This window comes from Lonchura striata, chromosome Z (assembly GCF_050655825.1).
Source record: "Lonchura striata isolate lonStrDom1 chromosome Z, ASM5065582v1, whole genome shotgun sequence".
Classification (NCBI taxonomy): domain Eukaryota; kingdom Metazoa; phylum Chordata; class Aves; order Passeriformes; family Estrildidae; genus Lonchura; species Lonchura striata.
The window spans coordinates 50,528,236-50,549,761 of record NC_140740.1 but is presented as its reverse complement, the minus strand read 5'-3'; the positions used below and the strand labels follow the sequence as shown (position 1 = coordinate 50,549,761).

The window sequence follows — 21,526 nt, the reverse complement described above, 5'->3', positions numbered from 1 at the left end:
CAGGTTAAACTACATATTTATGTTTTAGACAGCTTACATTGTATACATTGGATAGTAGCCTCAGGTCCCTCAAAAAACAGCACTATGAGGAAGTGGAGGGACCTGGAGGTATATCTTCTTGTGCCACCTCCAGCCTGACACACCTGCTTGGAACTGGAAACCAGAAAGGAGGATGCTCACACAAGGGCCAATACTGTAAAATCCTGTGGCTAGAAATATATGCATAAAATATTTATAGATCCCCTAAACAGCTATGGTGCAGTGTCATAGGGCCAAGAAGGGAATTATTGCAATACCATACAGACACAAATGTAACATCTACAGTAAGACCAAGCACAAACCTTTGAAACATACTAATGTAGGAAGAAAATCCCATCCCCTTGACCAAAATTTTGGTGCTTCTGTGCTTCCCTAGAACAAGGCACAAGAGGCCAAGGGGCTCGCACACCTCATCATAGGCTGTGACTTTTTCCAATCCACTCCTCTCCTGCATCAGCACTGTGGCACTGTTGGGAAGGAAACACAAGCAGCACCATTTACCTGATAACAGCTGTTCCTGAGCCGCAGTCAAACCTGAACTCCACGTAGCCAGCCACCATGTTAATGGAGAGGAAGTCCTTGCTGTCTGAGTCATAGCTGTACAAAAGGACACCAGTCTCTAAATCTGGACGAAATGTCAGCTCAAACTCCATGAAGGAAAGGTAATTCTGTGGTTCCAAGGGCCAGGGTGTGCTAGCAAATGATCTTAAGGATTCGTTGAATTGCGGTATGGCCAAGGTGAGTGCTGGAAATCCAGAAATCACAAGCAGGTCACTTGAGGTTCAAACATAAAGGATTGACTCTTACCAACCAATGTCTGTTCCTTGCATTAACTAAGCTAGTGCCTAGCAAAACAACCTGATGATTCTTTTTTCATCTAAATTAAAAATATTTTATAATCCTACCCAATACTGGTTAATCCATTCCTTTTCCATCTACAAATACAGTATGTGTCTGTACTGTAAAGCATTTTGTACCTTTTCTTTAGTGATTCATAATAGTGCCTTTCAAAGTAGCTAGCATGCACACAGTGGGTGGTGGCATGAAAATATCTACAGCATAAAAAATAATGCCATATGTATTTCACTACTTGTATCTCTGATATTAGCAGGCAATTAACATTGTGTCCTTTACATTTCAAAATATACAACTGACACTGGTTTTAGGAGAAAGGTGGGTATTTTTTAGGATTAATGTGCAGCTGTGGAGTAGTAGATTATTTTAACTTCTGAATAGAAATGTCAAGATGTTTGAGTGCAGTTAGGTTAAAAAGCAAAGAGGTTTGAGAATCACTGATTATGTAGGAGCTGGATGAAGCTCTTCATCCAGGGAAGGGAAGGGTTCAGCATGTGACTTTAAAAAGATGAAATAACAAGTATTCTCTTCTGTCAGTGTAACAGCATGAGACCTCCTTGGGTGTCTCTAAGTGGAAAACACATCAAACACTAAATAAAGCACACAAAAAAATAGAGGTATCCCAATATCCACTCACCTTCCTCGCAATGATGGCCTTTAAATCCCAGAGGACAAAGGCAAATGTAAGAGTCTGCTTTGCTTGCAGTACAGGTACCACTGTTGATGCAGGCTGCCTCATCACAGATGCCACTGCTGCACTCACCTAAATGCAGGAGTCAGACCATCAGTTTATCGGGGAAGTTTGTCACAGATTTATTTGGCTGTTGATCGCTGCTAGTAACCAACACAATTTGCTCTTATTCCGAGATTCTTTCCTAATTTGTCAAATGGTGTGCAATTTAGACAAGGAACTCAATTATTAGCATTTTTAAAATATCAGACCATCAAGAGATTTTATAAATAGCAAAAAGTAGCCCTTACAAGCAAACCATGAGAGATGCAACTTTCGCTCATTCCTTGGATTACTTATTGTCTGCTCTTCTTCCTATTTTCTCATAAGATACAAATTTCTAAATTGTTTACATTCACCAAGTCTGGTTTAATTTCAATTTTCCTAAGTGCTTCTTTGTTCACTATAAATTCATGCCATGCTGATCATGGGAGGTGTTAATCATCATCAACTAATCTTGTTAGCCAAAATAAGGTTGTCTACTCTCTTGTCCTCACTAAAAGGGATCCATATCATCAACATATGGGCTTTTTAAGCAGCATCTCTACTATGCTGGCATATCAACTTAAATAACAAAGAGGTTATTTCTTCTTTCTGGATTTTAGCTGAAATTGTTGTAGAACAAATAAATTCTCATTTGCTTCTTAAAACTGATATCTATAAAGCCAAACTATACAACTGTGAAATGCACACCTGGTTGAAGTTCTTGATTAATTTATTTTCTCCTTTAGTTTCTGATTAAATAACTCTCCCCTTGTCAATAGTAACAAACCAATTACATTATCAGTATACATTAAGGAAGTCCAAGTTGTATAATGGTAAGCACACCACCTGGAGGGGCTTAGTGTTTTATAGCAAACTAAGAAGTAACACATTTATTTTGAGGGACATTGGCGTATCACCTCTGAGATGACAAAGGTTTCATGAGGCAGTTTGGCAATAAACACTTGAGAAACAGTTTTGCAACTTGAGGTGATTAAGAGAAGTCTTGAAAACTATTGCAAGGAGCAGATACGGGTTTTTTTTGTTTGTTTGGTTGGTGGGTTTTTTTTTTTTTTTTTTTTTTTTGTCCAAACATAACACTGATAGTTCAAGAGCAGGTCTCTACACATTTCAAGAAGGCATTGGTGTTTGTACAGCACCAGTTTTACAGTTTAAATTCCCATCCCAAAGCCAGAAAAGAAACCACAAACAAATATGCAGATACAAATAGCTGATGTGCTGGTCCATCCCAATCACTCCGCTCTCCACAGTAGAAAACAACCTTTTCTAACTAACTCAGGGCAGAAGCAGTTACAACTCACAGGTCATCAGGTACAACTCCTTGATAGACCAGACTTATTGTGTATTGCACATCTACAAATCTCCTACCAGAACAACTTTTCATTGTATGGAGGGCAGGTCTGGGTACAGCAGCCTGACACAGGACTCCAGGGCTGACCTGAGGAGCACAGACAAAACAGCAGGGGAAAAAAGCTCCTTTTCCATGGAAGGGGACAGTTCTGCACCATGCCCAGCCATGGGATATGGGGTGCTGGCTGTGTTCATTGAGGTGTCTTTGCCTCTTCTGGCCTGCACTGTAATGGCCATAAGTGAACCAAGGCAGGACAGGTATCTTGTCCCTCAGATCCCTCATCTATTCCCCAATTATCGTGACACTGACAGAGCAGCACTAGTTCTGTTTTATAAGCAAGGAAACAGAACCAAGACATGTAAACAAGGATCTCTATGGATCAAGCGTGAAGACACAAACAGAAAACCAAGACAATGCTCATCTTTGCTGCATCTGCTCCAGTGTTAATGTTGGCAGATGTTCAAGCAGATCAAAATTAAACAAAGTCTTTGAGAAACAGAAAAGAACAAGGAAGACAACAGCAATGGGACCAGTCATGGGATCCCTGATTTGAAAAACATCTTGAACTGGAGTAGTCTTGATATTTAAGGACAGGCTGGTCTCCCAATGTCCCAGTGGCTTTTCACAGCCTTTGGGCCAGCACAGGTTACTATGCTGAAGACGCAAACCACAAGTGTGGTAGCTGCATTTACTTTGCTCCAATGGAGATGAAGGAGAGCAGCTGCAGCAGCAGTCCCAGGTCCTGCCATGCCCATTCCAAACCATGCGCAGTATCTCTTCTGTTTGTCCCTCAGCTCACAGTGGGACCTCTGCTGTAGCCAGAAGAGAGAGCAGAGAGGAGGATGTACCGCTCTCCTCGCCATCCTCAGTTCTGTGATCCATGTAGCACAGCACTCCTGATTTATATACTGTGCCAACAGAAAAGAATCCCCAAGTCACTGAATCACAAGAGTCATTCCTAAACTCTAGCAGAGCTTACTTCCAATTTTTTTATTTTAAGTTATACTTGCATGACCTATTGTTTGCAAGTCTCTTCTGGTATAGTTTCATATAAATGTATGCAGTCATACAAGGACAGCAAGGCTTTATAAGTCAGTTTGAGTCACATATGGCAGAGCACAGCATTTACTTTCATTGATGTTTATTGTTAATGCAAGTAGTATGTGGAGCATTCACGGATGGGAATGAAATTAGTTGTATCCCAAAAGGCAATAGAAACTAGGACTAGAGAAGTTCAGCAGGGCTTTCACCTATCTAAAGTCCACAGATTCTCACTCTATCATGAAATTACATTCTGATTCTAAAATCTTACTCTTTTCAGCAACTGTTTCATTGGCCAGTCTGTTCTACCCCTATATTGCACAGATGTTTGGCCATGTTATCTAGAAAAAAAAAGAGCAATTGTTAAGAAGTTTCTCATAAATAATTTCCTTCTTGGGATGTCAAATGCATAGCTACAGAAGAGAAGAAAGATGACTTTGTGGCTGAAGCATGGCAGGGAGAGTTCAGTGGTATGGAATCTATTTCTAGCTGTTAGCACTTGCCTTCTGTCTCAGATTTTCCCTTATTCTGTTATTGTTTAGACTGGGAGATCATTAAAGCAAGAATTTTGTTGCCCTGCCTTTTTTCAAGTGCCGATTAAAAGGATAAAATAGATGAATAAATAAGACAGGACTAGTTAATTAACTTTCCCACTTCTCCATCTTTTACCCTGTGAAGGGAAAATAATTTTATCATCACACTTCATAAAGCTGCTACAAGTATTTATTCCAAGCTCTTTTTAAATCATACCATGGCTCTGGATAGCAAAACAAACGATGGTATACAGGAAAGCCTACATGCTTCAGCAGTGGTTGGGTGTAACAAAGGAAGCCCTCTGCAACATCCACAGGGCTGCTGTGGGCCTGAGAGATCCATGTATTACTTTGGACAAATGCAATGATGTCTTTAGGCAAAATTGATCTTGTTGGGTTTGTATTGTTTCAAATGCAAGCTCAGCATACATTCTATTGATTTCTGATGACATGACTGTGTCAGTCAGGGCTGGTATTTCTGCTGCTGGCAGAAATACCAGCACGGCTGTAATGATATCTGCAACACAGATCTTACTGTTCTCTCATGAAAATGGGTTTACTATTTACTGTGCACACTGTGTCCACAAGGGCTTGCTTGTGCGCTGTGATGAATTGTCCTACTACAGACCCAGCAAGAGCAATGTGCAAAGGAACAGAGGAAAACCAGGCCAAAAATAGAGACCGCACCTTCCACCTCTCAAACCTGGACCATCGCTCAATTTGTCCCAACAGGATAAAAAGTAACCCTGGGTTAGTCACTGGTTAAAGACCCCACACCATTAAACTCACCAACATCAGCACCACTGAGAGCTTTCCCTAGTGGCCAGGGTCTCATGTCAATTATCTTTCCATTGATGCTCAGTGACTGGACGCAGCCCTGGAAGCCGCGGTTGGTGCCGGTGGCCCTGACCAGCCAGTACACGCTGGGAGTGCCGCCAACGTAGAAGGGAGTCTGGAACGTGATTTTGCTGTACTGGCCCTGAAGGGAGAGCAGAGCACAGCATGCTGTGTAACATATAACACAGGACAACATTAAGCCATAGTGGTTTACAGTCAATTATTTTCCTCAATGAAAAACTGTGTCAGGGAATATATATGTAGGTTATTAATTGGTAATTCCTTCCTGTTAGGCATTCCCCAAATCAGCCCACCATTTGAAATCAACCTGCATCCCATCACAATAACATGATCTACTAAAAGCACAATAAAAAGGACTAAAAATCACTGTTTGGAGGAGAAACCATGGTCTGTCTTTTGCTGCAATTTCTTCCTTTCTTTTTGCCAAAAAATTGTTTGTCTTCTAAACTGTGAGCCCTGAGGGATGGACCATTGAGATATTGTCTTTTGGACAGAACCCAGCAAGTGTTCAGTATTGAATAATTATGAAATAATAAAAAAAAATATTTAAAAAAAGGTAAACACAAAGAAAAGGCAAAAGCCAGTAAAGTTGCAACTTCAGCAGGGTTCTGCTCACTTTGCCATTGCTAAATGTACTGCCCATCTCTTTAACAAATCTATAGAAATTTACATAAACAAATATACTAAAACTGCTACAGTGAAAGAAAAAAAATATCAAAACCAACAGAACCTTCTTTGACCACTGACACAAACTCCATGCAACTATGGCCAACTGAGGCAAAATTCCTTCCACAAATTGATCAAAATATGACTTTTGCCTCCTACTCAACAGCTCTTTCAAAACCCCGCAAACCTTTAGAAGAAAATATTCAAAATTCTCAGTTATTCAGGGCCAGGTTTTACCAACTTGTGCTTTTGACAGCACTGACCTCTAGCCTAAAATCTTTCAGGATTTTTCACTCCTGCCCTGCCCTGCCCCCACAGCATTTAAAACAATAAATTCTATCACCATAGTCTGTATTTGGCACCAGGCTAAATAAACTGAGATTATTGAGTCTGCAGGTGTAAACTTGCACAGTACACTGCAGAAACTGTACATATCTCTCCTGATTCACATCTGCCCTTTGCATGGCCTCATAGCATTGGTAACAGCGATACATGACACACTGAAATTCTTTCCTCTGTCATTTCCAGCTGATGAGAACTCAATACATTGCAATTTTTTCTCTTCAGTGCCTGCACATAAAAGTGTAAAGTAATAAGACATCTGAAGTTGCTTTCTTTCAGAGCTAGGGATGGCATGTTAATAGTGGCTATCAAAGGAAAAACATCTGAAACAATTTGAAATTGCCTTTTCTTCCAGTGCTTTAATTTTGCCTTCTAGCCCAGCAACAGTTAAGAAAGTCAAAGCACCTTCCTGTATTATATTTTATATTGTCAGCCTTGTATGAACTTGCTAGTGTTGACATACGTCAGAGCAGAGTCAGGATGTCTATCTCCATTACTATGCTTAAATCTTTGTCCAGAATATGCATGTAATTACACCTCTGTACACAAATTTTGTGTGCATATATGCATATTATACTTAAATATATACTCATACACACATATGCATCTAGTTTTTATGTCTGAGGAAGAAGAGCAGTTCTCTGAGGCTCAAAATAAAAAGCAATCAGGGACAGAAACTGTAAAATCTAGTAAACTTCTGTTAAATGGCCTGTATTTGAGACTGGCATAGGGTAGCTGAAGGGTGGCAGAGCAAACGTGGAGTACAACAGGGAAACTGTGATGGAATTCAGCCCTGAGATATATATCTCTGTGATTTCTAGACTATGTATTTGGAAGAGTAATCTGTACTGTGATCCTAGTTCACTACATGTCCTAACACAAATAAATAAAACTATACCTTTTAAGTCTGATCAGGCTTCTGGTGACAAGAAAAGAAACATCATCACAACCCTGAGAGACTCCAAGATCAAGCCACAAGGGCAGTATTACCAACCTGAGATTTTCCTGTCACTGGAGCATTGTTGTCCATCCTGAGCCAGCCATTCACCCCATCTCTGAACAATGTGACACTGTGCCAGTTCCCCAGCTTGATTTTGTTTTCACTCGTTATGACTCCAACTCCTGTGCCACAGTTGAACCTGGGAACATGAGACAGAGAGGGCAAGGTGATAATCTTACATTAATCAAATAACCAAAAATTGGTTTTAGACTCCAAATATTCTTTTTGCACTTTGGAACCTCTGTGTTCCACACTGCATATTAGCACAGGAAATTCAGACAGCAAGCCTACATAAGATCTGTTCCAAATTTCAAACTTCATTATCTGCTTTTCTAACGTAGAGAAGATTTGCATTCTCTGTCCATACCAAGTGCATTGCTATTCTTGCCAACAGCTGAAACAGTTTCAAGATGGAGGGTATTACAATCTGAGTTCCTGCTATTACAGTAATTTCTCCTGGGAATTTTTCTAGCTCCCTGGTAAAAGGCTGGTGATACATTAATAACTCTACTAGTCTATTTGAAACTCAGTGCTTATTGACAGGAAGACCTCCAGGAGAGCTGAATGTGCACAAAATGTCTCATTTTCCCTGACCGTCATGCAGTGCAGGTGAATAGAAACACAATGAAGGCACATCACCCCACCTTTAAAGGACTCACCCTCCCAAGTAAGGACATCCTGGAAATACTCTTTCACTTGCTTCATATATATCAGATTGCAAGATACAGTCTCCATCTTCATTTAAAAAACCTAAACAAGGTACCATCTAAACAAAGCATATGAGATGAAGTTTGTGGCCCCTTGCTGGCACTACATCCTTTGTTCTGCTACATTATCTACAAACCTTTTTCTGTGAAGTAAAAACACTGACTCAATATACCATCAGCATAGCAAATACAGTGGCTCAATGACATTTCTGGTAACATGGCTATGAGCTCCAGACAAATGCCTTAAAGAAAACTGATCATTTTGCCTTTACACTGAGGTCTGAATTAAAGACCTCAACAGGGTACATGTTCACACACTAAAGAAAGATGAGAGAAAAAACTATTGAAGTACTTTTAAATGAAACTATACTGTCCATTTGGTGCACTGTATGGGGCAGAAGTCAAAGACACTGGAGATATTATTCACATATAGCCGTCCCAGGAGGCAGCAATAGCCCCTTCTCTTTGTATCAGATTTAGGATGGAGGTTTTACCTGAACTGGAGGCTACGTCGCATAATTGCCAGTGACATAAAATCACCACGACCATGTTCATTTTCTCCACAGTACAGCAGCAAACCATCTTCAGATTCAGCCTGCAATCATTGGGTCAACATGAAAAATCAAAGCCTCACAATTACAGATAAAAGCAAGAAACAGTGGAGGACTTTTCTCCAGAAAAGGGTCACTATTTTTCAGAATAAGTTTTTAACTTGCAGGATCAGAAATTGTTTGATCAGTTTTGAATCCTACATTTGAAAAACCTAGAAAATCACTGCCTTAATGGTTAAACAATTTAAGACCATCTCTTAAAGTATGGTACTATAGACAAGAAAAAAAGCCTGGAGGTATTCAAGAATGTCAGGCATATTCCACATGAAACTCCTGAGTAAAAAGTCTAGCAAGAATGTCCTAGCAAGCCTGGTAAGTGTAGACACATCAGACTCACTGTGCATGAATATATACACCCTACTTGACATGTTCCATGAGACTGACACTCCCCAAGCCAAAGAGGCTGTGCTGGCAGCATTTCTCTATATGCTCATAGGAGCTGACACAGTGGCTTTTTGCAGCCATCCTGCATTTTAAAATGGCAAATTGCCAGAGAAGTGTAAGATCACCACTGAGGCAACTGTTGCTGCTGCTTTGAGTCTCCTTCCCAGATTGTGAGGCTGGTGAGTCTGCTTTATATGGGGGTGGGGATGCATCCAAGAGCTTGGCCATCCTCCCTAGAGGCAGCCCTACATGTTCTGTCCGTAATGAACAGACAGCACTAACACAAGCCAGTGTGGGATGTATCTGCATATTAGTCCTGCATTTTAAGCATCCTGAATGTATTAGTAGCCCATGTCCCAAACTTCAGAGAGGGAAAATAATGTCCACTTAAATTCTGCAGGGTGGGAAAGGAATGCTATATGTAGGGCAGTGTTTTGCTCAGTATGACAGGATCATAATCTCTTGTCCACAAAAATACTGCATACTGCTTTCAAACTCTAATTCACAAAAATTCTGTGTGTTCTTCAGCCTGTAGCTCATCCCGTGACTGCAACCTTGCCAATGTACATTGCTGCTAGTCCACAACTACTAGTCCCAGACATTCTCTCACGCAGTACCTACCAACAATGGATGAAAACCCTTCAACTGAGGGTTGAGCCAGATCTTTGCAGGTGAAGGTTATACACAAGTTCACCACAATCACACTGAAGCTAAGTTACTGCTCTATTGTCCACCATGTCAGAGTAAGTAAATAAAATTTAAAATGTGAGAATTGCTTAAACTTACCCTGAATTCAAGCGTAATTTGAAATGTCTGATAGGACTTTTTCAGTGGTTCAAAGGTGATATATGAGTAGCCAGAGAACTGAGGATACTGGATACTAATATCTGAAAAGCAAAGAGGGAAGCATCTTATTTAGCAGTATAAAATCAATATACACATTTAGTACTAGATAACATCAGGTGGGATGAAAGGCAGAGTTCCTCCAGAGACAACCATTAGTCAGTAGCAGTCAACAAACAGTTAACCTATTGCCTTGTCCTCCCACCACTTTTTACAGCTAATTCCTTTATTCCCAAGGACCTGGTGAACTTGGAAGGAAACAGGATACCGAGGGCCAAATAATGTTCAATAGTTTAATCAAAGAGTTCAGAGGAAATTTCTGCAGCTTTTCATCCCTGTTACAGAAGAAAGACCACATCAACTTTATATTTATCTTCTTTTAAGAACTGATTTAAGGAAGAGAGGACAAAGTAATTTTCTGTTCTGCAGGATTACAAAAACACACATGGGAAATACAGACAGACTCTAGGCAGCATTAGTCACTGCTACTCTGTAGCTGATGCATCTGGGGAATCACTGGATGCCTCATAACAGTCCAGCAGCTTCCAGCACTTCTCTTAAGTCAGCTTAGGGCAGAAGCTAAAAGGAGTGAAGGGGAGAAGAGAGTCCTTGCGGGCATCTTTCCATCCCTGGCTGCAACAGTGGCTCTTTTTACTGCTCTTGTTAAATGGCATTATCAACCCTCACCCTTTGGTGTCTTGTGTTAGACCCTGACCCTGAGAAAAAATGAAAATTAGAGATGTCTTACTGCTAGCCACTCTCAGCTGTAAAATTATCTTTTCAGCCTATTTTCATAAGAAGCACTGAGAACGGATGCAGTTTCAGGCCTGAGTTTCCTATTCCTCTTTGCTATTTAAATACTGAGTTTTTCTCACTCAGTTTTGCAATCTGGGTAGAGTTTTTGCTTGCAAATATATGCATTTTAGTCTGAGGTGAAGGGGATTGGTGCTATAAACCTGAATGCAACCTCAGCAGAGAACAATTATCCCTTGTCCTGATCGCGGGCAGAACTGACTGGACCAGAGTGTGAGGCAGCTGTTGAAGCTGTGAAGAAAAGCTTGTTTCTATTCAGATTAATACATTATTTAACAATATTGTCTACTGAAGACAAACTCTGTACAAAGGAATGTTGCCACATGATGTTTACTCTGGAATAACACACTCCCCTGTGAAAAATAGTCTTTGGACTGGTGTTAATAGACTGCTTTACAAGTTGTATATGACCTTGTCAGTTCAAATAAATCCTCAACTCTTCATACTTGACCAAGGCCTAAAATCATATCTGCAGCTGTTCCATGTTGCTGAGCCATATCAAATTGTTTTCAGAAGGAGCCCTCTTTGTTCCAGCATTCCAGTTTAAGAAGATGAAGCACCCTCAGTGTCTGTATCCTTGATGCATGATGCTGTGCAACATGGAAGTCTAAAATGACCCTGTAGAAGAAACATGGATTCCTGATGCTCCTGATGCGCATGGCACAGTCTTGGCAGATCAGATCAGCAGAGGGATAGGAAGATGACAGGGATGTCCATCAGAGGGGTGGGCAGATCAGCTCCTTCTTAGCTGGAGGAACAGCACCACACCTAATGGGACGTTTTCTTTTCAAGAGGCACCTTGGTCACCAAACCAGAAGAAAAATTACTTCAGGTGGAAAAAGTAAACTGCTTATGGCCTGGTGAGGGAGCTGGATTGGTTCACCAGGTGATCTACTCAGTGTTACCCTTGTGAAAGTGGGGGTTTAGGTCTCTAGAGGGAAAGAACAAGAAGGCAGGGAGGGAAGAAGAAGAAGGACAGCAAGTTCTTGCCATGGCTCAGTTGCCCTGAAAAGGGGCAATAGGATTGGTGGCAAGTCCTTACTGAGACAAACACACCACATTGACTCAGCCTTCAGGACATGCTTTTTGAACTGATGATGAGATTTTGTTCCTCCCTTGCCCCACTTTGTCTGACATGAGTGCTGCACTGCAGACTTGCAGCCCATGAAGAAAGCCTCCTCTGGAGGTATTTTTACAATGGGAGTTTTCTCTCATCCCTGCAGTGAGACCAGCATCATCTGGACCACACAGAACATGGTGGTGATTCAGGGCTTCAGCTGCTGCCAAAAGGCAAATGTCATAGAAGGGTTGAATGTCTTCAGCTTCCATCTGAAGGTGCCATGACTGGATCCTGTTACACCTGGGTGATTAACAACATCCCTGCTTCATCACCCCCTGACTCTTAGGTGGGGGAAGGATGATCAGCTGCCCCCATGCATCTTTACACAGGTTCTGCATTCAGCTTTATTAAGGAATTACTTTTTCCCACCTCATTGAGGGAAAAAAAGCAAATGAGGTGATGCCTGAACTGCAAACCACCTTTGTCAGAGATCCACAAAGCCCAGGTGGCTATTCCCAAAGTGCACACTGGTGGGCTCTTTGCAAAGCTGCTCCTTGACCCAGACAAAGAGCAGTGGGCACATAGAAACCTACCTTCCTCACATGTCTCCCCTCCTTTGCCCAAGTTGCAGTGGCAGCGGGAGCCGCCCCGGTCGTAGTCGTTGATGCAGAAGCTGTCTGCAGAGCACACGGCCTCGTCGCAGGACAGGTCAAGGAGGCGCGCGGCAGAGGACACGCTGCCCCTCGCTGTGGCCACCCTTACTGTGGTTGAAGGCCGTGTGACGGCAGCAGTGGAAGGAGTGGGTTCAGAAGTGGTTGTAAGGACCCGTGACAGAAGCCTGGAACTAGACCCTGGAGTGACCTTTGTTTCAACCAGAAATTTTCTGTTGCCTCCTTTAATAGCAGGAAGTGGTCTGAGCTGAAAGGAGGAAACACCAATTCAGTAAAATCAAAATTCTGTGGGGAAACAAAATTAATACCTTTTAAGATGCAGATCCAAGGCAACAAACTCATCCTCAATGAAAAAAAAGAAGTGACCACATCACTATATCTAAGCACTTAATATCACATATTAAACTTCCTGACAACACACTTTAAAATATCTAGATTATAAAGAAAACAGAAGTCCAAAGACAAATCTTGACTTTTACCTCTTCTATATAAATGTCATAGTCTGAATCATCAATATCAAATCCATCACCATCACCAGTCACTGTGTCTGTGATGTACCGATGCCCATAGTTTCCACTTCCCAACTCCTCAGAGCCTGAAAAGACATAACTAGCATATTCAGTTCATATAGTTTTTTATCTTTGCATACAGCAATTCAGATCTTACCACTCCCGATTCATATCACCTAAATCTGAACAAATGTTTGTTCAACTTGTACAAATGCAAGTGTCAGTCTGGAGATGGCAGATCCTGTCCAAATGATATATACACAACTTAAAACAAGGTGAAGACCTTCATTTAGTCACTTACTAGGTGATTAAACAAATAAAGTCAGCAAAGCTCAGTTCTCCTTCTATAAACTGACTTGTATTCATCATTTTTCTAGGACAAAGGTTTCAGACTTTTTTGTCATGGACAACATTTTAATGACTGAATTGTTTTTAAGTCAAGCTTTTGCCTTTTGGAAATACAGTCTTGTATCTGCCTTACTGGAACAGCAAAAGAGATAATAAATAGGAACAGCAAAAGATATGTGAACACGTAAGATACACTCTATTTAGGACTTAATCTACTGACTCCAAAACTCCTGAAATTAGTGTCCTATGTGTATTCTTAGGCTATTTTTTAAAACACAATTCAGCACCTTGAAACAAGAAACATGCAGAAACATCTTCACCCAGAGGATTGCTGGGCACTGGAACAGGCTCCCCAGAGAAGTGGTCACAGCACCAAGCTCACAGAGTTCAAGAAGCCCTTGGACAATTCTCTCAGGCACATGGTGGGATTATTGGGGCTGTCCTGTGCAGGGCCAGAAGTTGGACTCAATGATCCTTGTTGGTTCCTTCCAACTCAGGATATTGAATGATTCTATGACCATGTATTTTTCAAGTACATAATCAATTTCTGCCATTCCCTGGAGTGCTGAACTGTGCTTTGGAGGACTCTGAGCTGGGAATGGACAGTTTAAACAGTAAGGGGATCCTCATTTCTATTTCACAGAAAGCATCTGTACTTTTCTGCACTTTACATAGCAAATGCTGCCTAAACAATGGTTTGTGCTTTTTTAGAAAATTAAAATTCATCAGGTCATGAAGAAATATAGTTGAAGTATCATCTGTTACTGTTATCATCATTACTGTTACTTGTCATTTCAGTGAGGCTGAGAACAGATATCTTTAAACCATTAAAACAACAGACTCACATATCTGCCTTTTCCCTACAGTATTTTTCCATCACTTAAAAACAGCATAAGCAACCTTTGATTCACAAAGTCTCTCTAGTGATCTGAATGTACTTACCTAAATATTTTTGTACTCTCTCCTCCTTTGCTGTGATTGCAACCCAGAAGTCCAGGCAGGCAGTTATGAAATCCAACATATGTGCACCAGAGATGAATGTGTGCCCTGGCTGACTAACTGGCCACACTCTGTATGCTCTGCAGGGGTTACTTATCAATGGGCTTTGCACATTACATAAGCATACAGAAAAATTAGAAACAAATGAGTAGAAATAATGAGGCGCACACACTTGCAACCAAGACAGCATGCTGGACTGGGACAGAATGTGTCTAAGTCTTTCCACTCTAACATGTACATCTAGTCATCTGTAAATAATACATTTTATCTGTACATTAAACAGAAGTATTCAGCACTGAGTTCTACCAAATGAGCTAAGCAGAGAACTCCACTCTGTGACTGGTAACAAGATGAGGCAAACAGGACAAACTACATCCAGATTATTTCTGCTACTGACTGTGAACACACAGGCAAAAGATTACTGTTAGGGAATCAGACTGCACATTTATGAACTGCTCCCAGTCCTACAAAAACTGGAATTAATTTCACCATGCTGAAATCAAAATGTAGAAAAAAACCCCTCTTACTCCTAGTACTCAAATTTATAGTCATTCAGGGTAATCACCATCCATAATAATTTTACTCCAGGTAGGAAGCTAGGGAGACTAAAGCAGAGAAGAGTAGAGCACAGCAGAGTATAACAGAGTAGAGTACAGTACAGTACAGCAAAGCACAGTAGAGTAGAAAATTATTCCATTGGAAGGAACCTACAATGATCATCTGCAAGCTGCCCATCATAGCATCAGAATCCCCTTCTTTAGTAGACAGCAATTCTCTACAAAAGAGTTTCAGAGTATAAAACCACATATATATGCATTACAAATATGATTTGCAGTTGGATTGCCTACTTTTTGTAGCAGGGTGGGGTTACAGGGGTAGCTGCTGTCAGAAGCTGCTAGAAGCTTCTTCCATATCCATATCCCTGGTGGCTCCAAGGATGGACATGCCAGGCCAATTAGAAATGAAGGTAATGCCTCTGTGATAACATATTTAAGAAAAAAAAAATTCAAAACAAGGTTTGTGGCACAGTTTTAATTCCAGTTTTTAATTTAAATAGAAGAGAAGGAGGTGAGAACATGTGAGGAGAGCAACAGACACAGGGTCAGTGAAGGAGGAGGGGCAGCAGCTGCTCCAGGAGCCAGAGCAGAGATTCCCCTGCAGCCCCTGGTGCAGCCCATGCTGAGGCAGCTGTGCCCCTGCAGCACAGGGAGGTGCAGGGGGAGCAGAGATCCACCTGCAGCCCTGGAGGAACCACACCAGAGCAGGTGGGTGCCTGAGGGGGCTGTGAGCTTGTGGGAGACCTGTGGGAAGAGGGCCCTGCTCCCAGGCTGGAGCACCCTGAAGTCCCTGAAGGACTGCACCCCACAGAAGAGTGACCCACTGCTGCAGAGTTTGAGGGCTGCTGTTGCCCATGGGATGGATTCACACTGCAGTAATTTGCAGGGGGCTGCTGTCCATGAGATGGAGCCATGGAGAAGTTCATGGAGAACTGTCTCCAGTGGGAGGGACCCCACGGTGCAGCAAGAGAATGACTTCTCCTCTCCCTCAGCAGCAAGAGAAGCCGGGGTGATGAACTGACCACAACCCCCCTTGTAAGGGCTTCTTTTACTGCTCAGTATTCTGCTCTGATTTTGTTAGTAAAATTTCCCTTATTATCTCTAAGTGGAGCCTGTTTTGCCTGTGATGGATGATATTTGATGTGTGTTCCCTTCAGGTCCTTGTTTTCAACACATGAATTGTTCATTAAATTTTTTCTCCTCTGTCTAGCTGTGGAGAGGAGAAAGAAAGTGACTTTGGTGGGGGCCTGGCATCTGGCCCAGGTTAACCCAGTCTTCTTACTGGAGAACATGGGCAATCATGAAGATTTTGAAATAAGGACAGTAACTGGGAGAAGTAATAGGCAAAATAAGTAATGACAAGTGTTAAGTGTTATGGATTAGAATGATCACGGGGAATTTTTCTTCTAATTATGGTGAAGGATCAAGAAGGGAATTTTATGCAAATTGCTCATTTTTTTTCTGTGTTGTGATGATTTTATTTTGGTTTTAATGTTGGGGGTTTATTTAAAGTTCACCACAAAAGGGATTTACTGGTAATATCATGTACAATATATTTTTAGTATCACATGCAATGTCCTTACTTCTGCCTTGATTTAGATGTAGAAGCTGTCAATGAAGAAAGCCAGCTTCAGTTCACAATCTGCTCCTAGCATTTCTCATTGGCTTCCTTCATTCTCTTGGCCAAGAGTTTTGTATTCTGCTGCTTCTTCCTTGCTCTTTTGAGTGCACTGCTTCTTCAGATCTATATGCCTATGCTTATGCTGCAGCACTTGAGTAGTCCCTAGTCACTGGATTTTAGGAGCCTTGGTTCTGGGTTTCTTGCCTGCCTTGCTCAGAGGCTTCCTCACAACATACTGGCAAATGTCATCCTTCTTAGACAGGTTGAACAGCTTGGGCATTCTGATGGTACTCTTGGGACCAAGATGATAGGGTTGTGTCAGTCAGCCCCAGAATGCCCTTTTCACTCTTTTTCACTATGACAGAGTTCAAGACATTCAAGTTTGCATCAGCAATGTAACCACGAACGTATTTGCACTTTCTCCAGTTCTTCTGGGGTGATAGCAGGAATGCTCCTTGCTGAGCAGAAGGTAGACACATCTGTGAGGCAGGACACCTTGCTTCATAGGGAAATCTTTGTCATCACTGATCCAGAAAACATATCCCTCCCACTCCTCACCAAGGGAATGAGAATGGCTCTGTGGCCATTCATTTCTCATAAAATGTTCTTAGCTTGCACCTATTGTCCACTTTAATGAGCATTTGTCAGCCAGGGCTGGGAAAGAGATGGTTAGCTTCATTGTGCTCACACCTTGACACTGCTGGAAGGAACAGCACCAACTCAGCTCTCAGCATTCACAGCAATTTTCAGCTCACTGAATCACAGCATCACAGAATTAACTAGATTGGAAAGGACCCTTGAGATCATCAAGTCCACCCACGGCCTAACACCACCTTATCAACCAAACTATGTCAGTGTGCCATGTTCAGTCTTTTTAAACATGTCCAGGGATGGTGACTCCACCACTTCCCTGGGCAGATGATTCTAGTGCCCAATCACTCCTAAAGTGAAGAATTTCTTCCTAATGTCTAGCCTAACCTCCCCTGGGTCAGCATAAGATTGTATCCTGTTATTCTGTCAATGATCACCTGCAAGAAGAGACTCACCTGCTGCTGACAAAAATCTCTTTTTTGGTAGCATAGAGGGTGATAAGGTCTCCACTGAGCCACCTTCCTTCCAAGCTAAACAACCCCAGATCACTCAGCCATTCTTCATAAAGCTTGTGTTCCAAGCCTCGTTGCCCTCCTCTGGACACATTTGAGAATCTCAACATCCTTCGTAATTTGAAGGGCCCAGAACTTGATACAGCACTCAAGGTGAGGCCTCACCAGTGCCGTGTACTGGGGACAATCACTGCCCTGCTCCTGCTGGCCACAGTATTCCTGATACTGACCAGAATGCCATTGGCCTTCTTGGCCACCAGAGCACACTGAATACTGTTCACAAATTTTCATTGAAAATACAGGGAAACCACATTTCCATGCATTTTTAGTGAACTTTTTGGGATATTCCAATTTGGTCCCCACTCCCAGCTCACCTTCTGGGGGTGGTTCTGAGAGTTTTTTGTCTCAGTAGTGATCTTTAAATTTTGGAATGAGTAACAATAATCTGGGAAAAAGCCAACGGGGTATCAGTTCCCTCTCAGCCATTGTTTGGAAGTTCACCATTTCCCCCACACTCCCTATATATTTTTCATACATTGGAGTGGGTAGAGGGACCAGTTCCCCCTCCCCAACAAGTTGAAACTTCTCATGCAACAGTGTGCTTCTGATTAAAAGATACAGCTCTTGCCATGTGCTTTTTCTTCAGAAAGCTTTATTTCATTTCCCAACATCAGTAAAATTTTCAGAAGAGTCTCTCTCCTTTGTAACTTAGATAATAGGGTGTGGTATCATCACCATCAGCTCTGCTCCATCATATGCTAATGCCTTAAAAAAGAGCAGGCCAATATCCCTTCCATTCCTCACCAAAGAAATCACCCAGAACCTCTATGGCCATTTGTTTCTCATAAAATGTTCTTAACTTGCACCCATTATCCACTTCAATGGCTTCTGGCAGCCAGTGGCTGGGAAAGAGATGTTCAGCTTCAGCCTGCTCACACCTCAATGCCATGGGAAGGGACAGCACTAACTCAGCTCCCAGCATTTGCAGCAATTTTCAGCTCCCTGAACACTGTTGCTTTTAAATCAGATCAGTGCTACTGTCCCCAGAACTGTGGTAAAAACAAAAGTTCTCCAACAACATTTTTTAAATATTAGAGAATTATGGCATTATTTTATTCTGGCCAGGATATGTAACAGAAATAATTTCATCCACACATTGCCTGGGTTGTGCAGAGAAAATCATTCCATCACAGATGGCTCTTTACTAGATTTTTCACATACTTATACAGTCAAAACCCAGAGAAATCCATTCGTTCATTGATCCTAAGTTACACAGTTCTTAGTATTTGGATTCCTATTGGTTACTTATCCCTTTGCCTTTTATGCAAATCAGGACCTCATTCTTGGTTCTCTTATGATCTTTTCTCAGAGCAGATGTCTCTGACACACCAGGGAGGAAGATCAGGTGTTGATGTTATTGCTATGTTGACACTTATTCCTCGTGCATTCTCTGGCAGCTCCCAGTCCATTGAGATGTCAAGCTCATCAGGCCTTGCCCAGGGAACAGTCTCTTAAAAAGAAACTTCCATTCCCTTTCCCCCAGGGCAAAGATGAAGAAAACGCGTAAATGAAGTTAGTTAAAAAGTTTAGAAGTTGTATCATTTCCAATATTGCTTATCACCTTAATATTATGTGTCTGAAAGTAAGAGCTAATTTTGTTCTTATAATAAATAAAAGTATAATTTGCCTAAGAGCAATGGAAGCCATAAAGATAATCTGGGAATAAACAAATGAAAACTCACAATGATCTATCAAGGGAAACAATCAAATCTGTACTCAAACAAGCTGTAATACACAAACTCCATTTTCTAACTTAGAACTCATAAGCTACAAAATAAACATCTGTTATGGTCAAAATGCTGTCATATTTTTTTTCTTTCCAATCAAACATTCTACTGGCTTAATGGGATTTGGATAAGGATGGCAGGAGTGAAGCAATGCAGAAAATGAAGAATCTATACACAGGAAAATATTAGATCTCAAATTCATATTCAGATAAATGCATCTGCATGTATGGATATGATTATAATGTCATGCCAGTTTGACAGAAATTTAACTCTCCTGATTTGAGTGGTTATCACTAAAGTACATTAATAATTGCCAGCATGCAATGAAACATGGTAGCTTGGGAGACTGACAGTTTCATCCAGCATATCAAAATGTTCCATGCTTTTCCAACAGAAGACCTCAGGAGACCAAATGTACCCACTATTTTAAACTGGACAATGCTTCCTTTCACATTATTGAACTGGTACAACATTTAGAGTCTGAAGAGAACAAAGAAGGTATGGCATATTGTGTCTAGTAGAAAGAGAGCTTTGAGGCCCTTCTTCAAAGACACTCGCTATGTAAGTTTGGTGTTACCAGAATAAGTGTGACTTCAGAAGATGTCCTAATATCCACAGGTCTCCAACTCTCCAATTTTTCCCCTTCCTGACCCTAGCTATCTGCATTTCAGCCAGCACATGCTACATTTCTCTACCTGCTGATCTGTGAGCAGCTGTTAAGATGTAATGCACTTGGGAGCAATGCAGATGCTGGATGGACTCCTGACCATGTCTGAACTTACACAGGTGAGTACACACATGACTGATGAGGTATCATACCACTGGCTTCTCAGCTGCCCTGTTCTTCCCTATATTTGGTCTTTGTTCACTGGACATAACATGATAGCCACATGTGATGCAATAGAACTACAAATCAGGATGCAGAGAAATTAACAGGGCTTTTTGTAGATAAACCACAACATCAGCCCATGTCGTAACTGCACTGTGCTGCTTCCCTGGAGAGCTCATCTTGTAATTGGTTGTAAATCAGAGACAATTAAGCAAAGTGGTACACTGCAAATACCAAAACTACAACAGCAGAGATTATAAGCAGGCTATATTTAATTAAATCAGTGTTCCAGTGTACAAGGAGATGAAGTCTGTATAAGACCTTCTACCAGGTCCTATAATCCTGTTTTACAAATAATTTAAGAACTTCTGGGGGTCATGAACTTTAGACAGCTTCTTTCCAAATAATTAGGGATTAAGTTATACTACGGAAATCCTCAAAACAAATATGAAGCTGCAAAAACGTTTGTATTGCTGATTAGGTTGCCATCATCCTACTGATGAAGAGACATGAGAGAATGTAGGAGGTGGAACAGGGGGCACTGTCACACAGACAGATTGAACTGAAATGTTAACAGACTGACTGGCTTCATCCAGAACCCCCCACAGGAGGGGTTTCTTAATCCAAAATACATCAGGAACATTTTAAAACACGTCTTATGCTTTCCAATGACTCACAGTGTGACTCTGCATGTCACTTGGCCTGTCTCTTGCTTTTTGTTACTGTCCCTACAACTATCAACGCTGCTTTTGTAAATTCTCTGGAGGTGTGTGGGAAACAGTTCTGTGGAAAACCGTCTCCATTTACTATCTCCAGGACACATCACCAGCATTTAAATAAAGTTTTGGGCCCCAGAGGCTGCCCCTTTTTTTGTGCCTGAGCCTCACTGACACATTCAAGCTCCATGCAGAATATATAAGCATCTGTGGCAATACCCTGCTCTGTGTGATCCTGGCATGACAGCCAGGGCCAGAGGAAGGGATGTGCCCTGCTTAAGCAGTCACTTCTGTCACGTTTATTGTGGAGACAAGCAGGAGGGTATTTTTAACAGAAGACACTTCCTCTGTTGGTTCGGTAAAGCCCAAGGCTGTTGACCTTGCAGGCACAGTGCAAGCCCCATCTGTTTCCCGAGGAGATGAAGGGTATTTAAGCAATGCAGGTGATGACATTTTTTTTTTTTTGTTTTATTCTTTGAGACAGTTTATTTTATTGTTTCTAAACTGTGCAATCTTTTATTTTCCAGTGAATTGTCCATGACATTTTGAA

The 21,526-nt window shown here is 41.5% G+C and overlaps 1 protein-coding gene and 1 pseudogene across 3 annotated transcripts in view; both read right to left on the bottom strand.

Annotated features, from left to right (window-relative positions):
* The window catches only part of EGFLAM (EGF like, fibronectin type III and laminin G domains), a 73,115-nt gene that overhangs the window by 18,746 nt on the left and 32,843 nt on the right, over nt 1-21,526 (bottom strand). For all 3 annotated transcript variants that reach the window (XM_085568132.1, XM_021552052.4, XM_085568131.1), the window contains exons 8-15: nt 12,987-13,102; nt 12,430-12,754; nt 9,907-10,007; nt 8,620-8,720; nt 7,413-7,557; nt 5,342-5,531; nt 1,532-1,657; nt 541-784 (exon numbers count right to left, since the gene is read on the bottom strand). In XM_085568132.1, the coding sequence (XP_085424258.1) occupies nt 541-784; nt 1,532-1,657; nt 5,342-5,531; nt 7,413-7,557; nt 8,620-8,720; nt 9,907-10,007; nt 12,430-12,754; nt 12,987-13,102 (1,348 nt within the window). The remainder of the gene's footprint in view (nt 1-540; nt 785-1,531; nt 1,658-5,341; nt 5,532-7,412; nt 7,558-8,619; nt 8,721-9,906; nt 10,008-12,429; nt 12,755-12,986; nt 13,103-21,526) is intronic.
* Nucleotides 13,109-18,415, bottom strand: LOC146763813 (small ribosomal subunit protein eS6 pseudogene; annotated as a pseudogene).